The sequence below is a fragment of the Embiotoca jacksoni genome, unplaced genomic scaffold (assembly GCF_022577435.1).
Source record: "Embiotoca jacksoni isolate LCO1_2020_lvr unplaced genomic scaffold, fEmbJac1.0.p SCAF_101, whole genome shotgun sequence".
Taxonomy (NCBI): domain Eukaryota; kingdom Metazoa; phylum Chordata; class Actinopteri; family Embiotocidae; genus Embiotoca; species Embiotoca jacksoni.
Window position 1 is genome coordinate 41249 of NW_027185232.1, and position 6000 is coordinate 47248.

Here is a 6000-nt window from a genome sequence, read left to right on the forward strand (position 1 = left end):
ATAGTTTTGAAGTGGCAGGGTGTATATTAGCCTATTTATTCATTAATAAGGTTGTTGTTGTTACACGTGTACAAAATGTGCACAAATCTATTTAAGTGTAAGCCTGTGGTTTTTGATTACATTTGGCCTGAGGAACATCTGTCTTTACTGTCCAGCAAATAGTCTACCAACATAGAGGGGCTCCACTTTTTAACATCCTTGTTAAAAAAAAAAAATACTAAAGACGATAGAGACATTTTGAAATCTGCGAAAATATGTGAGCAACAGTTTTTTCTTGTTAATCCCCACATGGAAAATTCACTTGATGCAGCAGCACAGAAGTGGAAGCAATGAGTGAAAACGTGTTTAAAAAGCAACAACTGAGAAGAAATACATAATAATGCACACATGATGTATAAAAATATCGCACTTATATTAGGAATTTCAAAGACGATGGTTGAAAAGTCTTTCTGCACCGGGATTGATCTGATGATATGATGATGGACTTTGTTAACCAGTGCTGTGTGTGATGTAAAAGTGACAGACCGACAAAGAATTATCCAGAGTGCCTCAGTATACAAAGCTTTGTTGTTTCTTTCAGCTCATTGTTTTGGTTTTACCTTCGTACAACCACAGTTCTTTCAGATGATCAGGTTACTCATAGACAGCGTCGCAAGTTATATGCACAATTAAATGAGTTGGTTCATGAATTTAGTATGTGTACAGTGACTGTGAATATTTCTCTCTTTAAAGCATTTCGTACCCACTGTACACTCCCTACTTGTGGCATTGCTACAAAAAAGGGAGCTTGCACAGACTCACAGTGGTTTACAATGACAGAATGAGGCTGCTTCTGGAAGCCAGATGTTTGCTAACGTCCACCTTCTCTGCTGTGGTAACTATTCTTATTTATAGGTTATCTGAATCAGCAAATGGCCTTATTCTGGCTTTAATCTGGCCTCATACCTCCATCTATGGAACTTCTTCAAATTTGTCACAATTGTTCACTTTCACTCAAGAATGAACTAATTCAATTTTCTAGGTCAAAGGTCAATTACACTGTAACCTCATATCCATCCCATTTGTCAGTCTTTTTCTCGTGAATGCAATATCTCTGGGTCGCCTTGAGGTAATTTTTTTCAAATTTGGCACAAATGTTCACTTGCAATTAAGGATGAACTGAAAAGATTTTGGGAGTCAAAGGTCAAAGGTTGGGGTTACTCTGACCTCACATCTGTCCCATTCTTGTGAATGTAATATCTCATAGTTGCCTTGAGGGAATTTCTTAAAAATTTAGCACAAATGTTAACGCAGGGATGCACTGATTAGATTTTGGTGTTCACACTGCTTCCTCACATCCATTCCTTTCTCGTGACCATGATGCCATAACCTTAGAAACAGAAGGGGAGATTATGACCACATTTCACTTTTGGTTGGATACTGAATTGGTGACATGAATCTTGGGTATCCATCTTGAATCTGTCGTGATTGTTTAGATATTCTGTGATGTTGAGTTGAATATGTGTGTGAAGAATCCACGATTTAGAATTTGTAGCTTCTTTGCTGCAACATTTATATTTTAAGCATTTTGTACCGTCATTGCAACAACTTTGTGTTTTATCAGATTCAGCTTTATTGGCCAAATTCCTTCAAAGTCTTCACTACATATGATGAGAGTCTGAATAGACATGGATGTTAACTGCAACTTAACTGGTTGGCGGAGGCAGACATCGGCGCTGCAGTCATTTTATATTTGATGTTATCAAGGTTTGATTTATATACAACGTTCTCTTTGATATTGAACACCTTCCCTTTATAACGTTGCCAAAGAAGGCGGAAGAGAAAGTACAGTATGCCCCTTTATCACAAATTTACATGTGAACACATATCCATAATTTCCCATAGATATATACATATGTATCACCAAGGACATTTCACAGGTGGTACATTATCTGCAGTTTGTTTGTTTTCTGGAAACTGGGATGCCCTTGAATTTGTGTGTTTAGTTATCATGAGTGTGCATAGTCTTGTGTATATAAATCACACATGTGGCTCTTAGAGGTTGACAGTTCTGGATTCAACCAAGACCATGTACACTTTTTCTCTTCTGTGCGCCCTGGGCCTTGTTGCTGCCCTTCAGGTGCCTGGCACCTTTGCAGATGTGGAGCCCCTGGATGTAAGATAAATTAATTGTCTTCTCTGAATTATATAGACATCTATAGACAACTGTTCATTTTAAGCTTTATTGTGTAATAAATTAACCATCATTTTCTTCTCTCATCTCTGAAAATCATACCTGAAGGAGGGTGAGTGTTTTCCCCCAGAAATCTTCACTAAGATTCTGTATATTCATTCGCTCAGTCATACTCAGCTGTTTGTTTGTGGTGGTTTTGCTTTAATTGTGTTCATTTAGGGACCACCCTGACCTCTTCCTCAGAGGAGAGGGAGATTGTGGACGAGCATAATGCCCTGAGGAGGGGTGTTCAGCCTACAGCCAGCAACATGCTAAAAATGGTAAAACTTTGTTATACAAGGCTTTAATATAATGTAATAATTTCTAAAGCATAGTGTGCTTCACCGGACATCAATAAAAATACTTTATTCTGAACATGATTTTTCAGTTGATCGAGCTGATTAGCGCTTGCAGCATAAAAATTAAATGATTTTCCAGACATGCACACAGCACCTGAATATCAATCGGTGTATATGCTGTGATCGTGTGCTGATTTATTGGCCGTTCTGCCTTCTGCCTTCTGCTCCCCACAGAGCTGGAACAGAGAGGCTGCAGCCAACGCTCAGAGATGGGCCAGAACCTGCTCCATGAACCACAGCCCCGACAGCCAGAGAGAGATCAGCAGTGAGTTCCTATAACACCTCTTTTTTTTGTTTTTAATATGGCTCACAAAAAGTGCGATACGCTGTCCTTCCACATTCACACAGAAAGCATGTGCAGCTTCTTTTTTTTTTTTTTTTTTTAAATATGTTTGACTGATATGGACTTTTAACTTACTATTTTATGCCAGGAATCCATATTTTTCGCATAATTTATTCTTTTCGAGCAATAAGAGAGTAAAACCATCTGAAATATCATTTTAAATCATCCTGTGACAGTAACTTCTGCATGAGTCCAGGCTAATGAAATGATGTAGAGTTGGCAGCTCTTTAAAGTAATATATCTACAGTTTCTGGTAGATGGAAAACTTAGGGAAATATTAATAATATTAATACTTTACTTGGCCGTTTTTACTGTATGATTTTTTTGTAGCAGTTTATTGTGTGATTTCATGTTATACTTTCAACAATTTGGTGCATTTGTTTTCTGGTATTTTTTTGTATTGTTGATTTGTTGATCTGACTGAATAAGTATTATAATGTGTATGACTTTAAAAAAGTTTTAAAAAGTTTTCTGTAGTCAGGGAGAATCATCCGTCAAATTGAAGTCAGGCGACACAACCTGAAATAATCTCTTTCCAACGAAAAACTATATGCAATCTGAGTTGTTGGCGATATAAATAAAAGAGATATATAGAGGAGCTATAAATAGAAGTTCCACTGATTTGACCCTCTTAAAGCAGAAATATGTCCTCAGAAGTGAGTCACAAGGTTCACCTAAATTTCCTGGATTTGACAAGGATGCTGTGCAGTGGAGACTCTGGACTTCCTTTGATGTGTAATCATGAATTGAGGACACATTCATTTCGGAGTTTAAGAAGCCTGACAGAGACTGGAGCATCTCTCACTCTCCTCCTTTTCACCTCCAGCCAGCGGCTGTGGGGAGAATCTGTACATGTCCAGCTACAAGGACTCCTGGACCAATGCAATCCAGGCCTGGTACGACGAGGTGAAGGACTGGCGCTATGGAGTGGGATCCGTCAACGGAGGAGTGGTTGGACACTTCACACAGGTGCAGTTATATTCACAGTTTGTAATTTGAAAATTAGTCACCGTCTGCAGTATTTACAACAACAAAAAAATAATTAAAAAGGATTCATTACCAAATACTGAATGCGAGTATTGACTGTAGAGCTATCCAATGATGTCCTCATGATTTTGTATTTTGTCTCCTGCACAGGTTGTTTGGTACAGATCTAACCAGCTTGGCTGTGCCGTGGCCTACTGTCCCAACTCTCGCTACAAGTACTTCTACGTCTGCCACTACTGCCCACCGTAAGCATTTTATAATGTCGTCTTTTTTTGGATGGAAATTAAGTTCTTCCCACTTTAAATGAGTGCATGTGATTGTTTATGTGTTCTTTAAGATAAATGGACCACCATACACATACATCCAAAGAATATAAGGAATATGCAATAAGGTTTCCAGTTTTCATGCACATTTGCTTTACTGATATTTTCTGTCATAATCATTTGTACATTTCAGAGCATGATGGGCTACTCAGAGGGCTATTCTAACACAAATAGTGTTGAAATTATCATCAGAAGCACTTTGCGATTGACCTGCAATTGAGATGAATTACAAAGTGGATGCAATGAAAGCGCTGTAACCCATGTAATGAGGAGAAATGTGAAAATTACGTCTTTACACCTCATTGAATGGTCAATAAATAGTAATTCAGATATGTTTTGCCATCACGGAGGATATTCGTGACATGTTTGGGCTGATATCTTTGCTGTTATGTTGAATATTTGATGGTCTGGCCTACATTACAGCGGAAACTACCAGTACGAGCGCCCCTACAAGTCAGGACCCGCCTGCGCTGACTGCCCCAACGCTTGCGACAACAAACTGTGCAGTAAGTGATAAATACTATCGTATTCCCGCACCTGTTGTCAATGTATGTGATAGATTAGAGTCGGCCTCTACAGAATACACATTTATTATTCAGTAAACATACTGCAAGCAGAGCCGACGTGAAATTAGTTCATTAGCGTTTCATCTACAGTAATTGAGCTTCTGAAATGAGACATTATTTACATTGTTTTAAACAAAAAAGTAAATGCAACAGGTGAGCAGGCAGGACCTTAATACCAACAAAGCAATGAATATATTTCATATCAAATGGCATCAAATCAAGTCAAACAAACAATAGAGTGAAGCCAACAAAGTTTGAAAAAAAAAACAACTAAAAGTCTTAACAAGACAAACTAATGAGTCAAATTACTTTTGGAAACTTGCTGATCTATAAATAGATTTAAAATTTTTTTTTTATAGCTGGAAGAGAATTCATCTTCCTACTATCTTCTTCCTGCCTTCCTTACTGTTTTTTTCTTGCTCGTTTTCATAACTAGTAAGTAAGGAAAGCTTTTTCTGGCCCTGCCAACTGAGATTGCACTGAGCCAAAGAGATCGTTTCTGCCCCAGAACACCTTTGAGAAGTATTCATAGAGTACAAAAATAAAATCTCAAGCAAGCTCTATGGAGATATGTTTAGTTTTTTTTTCATTTTGGAAATTGTGCAAAAATTATAATGCAGAGGAGGTATGTACTTTTCTTTTTTTTTAAATGTAGGGGAGTAGACTTGTTAGAGGAGTGCAGGGGAATGTCTTTTACTATTACGCATTATGGATATTACTGTATGTTTTATCCAGGTCATCCCTTATGAGATTTATTGTTATTGTTATAGCAGATAGTTACATCAAATAGATAATAAATCTGCTTGTAGGAGGACATGTATCTGGACATTATGTTTCTGTCTGTAATATTTAGCAGCTCAAGGTCAGAGAGCGGCTATATTTCACCATTTGAGTATATTTGTTCTAAACATGCAGTTTATGGTGTAAACATACTGTCTTGAGGGGTGAAGAGGGATCCAGAAGAATATGTAAATTATGTGACGAGGACTCTGCTTTTTAATAAAATGAAGAATAAGATCCAGTCCCCCTCCCCAGTAATTTTCCTTTAGTCGCTTATGTGTCCTTTTCTGTTTGCCTCTTAGCCAAACCCTGTCCCTACACTGATAAGTACAGTAATTGTCCTGAGCTGAAGCAGCAGTGGGGCTGCAGCCACGAGGACGTGGCCTCCTGGTGTCCCGCCTCCTGCAAGTGCACCAATCAGATCAACTAA

The 6000-nt window shown here is 38.0% G+C and overlaps 1 protein-coding gene across 1 annotated transcript; it reads left to right on the forward strand.

Annotated features, from left to right (window-relative positions):
- Positions 1-2068: 2068 nt before the first annotated feature.
- LOC138212949 (serotriflin-like) lies at positions 2069-6000 on the forward strand. The gene is made up of 8 exons (XM_069173689.1): positions 2069-2155; positions 2282-2285; positions 2393-2493; positions 2746-2836; positions 3741-3883; positions 4052-4146; positions 4648-4730; positions 5873-6000. Exons 1-8 carry the CDS (start codon positions 2069-2071, stop codon positions 5998-6000), a joined length of 732 nt encoding a protein of 243 aa, XP_069029790.1.

Coding starts and splice junctions, on each gene's coding strand:
- LOC138212949 (XM_069173689.1), top strand. CDS start 2,069: ATGTACACTTTTTCTCTTCTGTGCGCCCTGGGCCTTGTTGCTGCCCTT. Junction 2,837..3,740: donor CAGCCAGAGAGAGATCAGCA/GTGAGTTCCTAT, acceptor TTTCACCTCCAG/CCAGCGGCTGTGGGGAGAAT. Junction 3,884..4,051: donor TGGTTGGACACTTCACACAG/GTGCAGTTATAT, acceptor TCTCCTGCACAG/GTTGTTTGGTACAGATCTAA.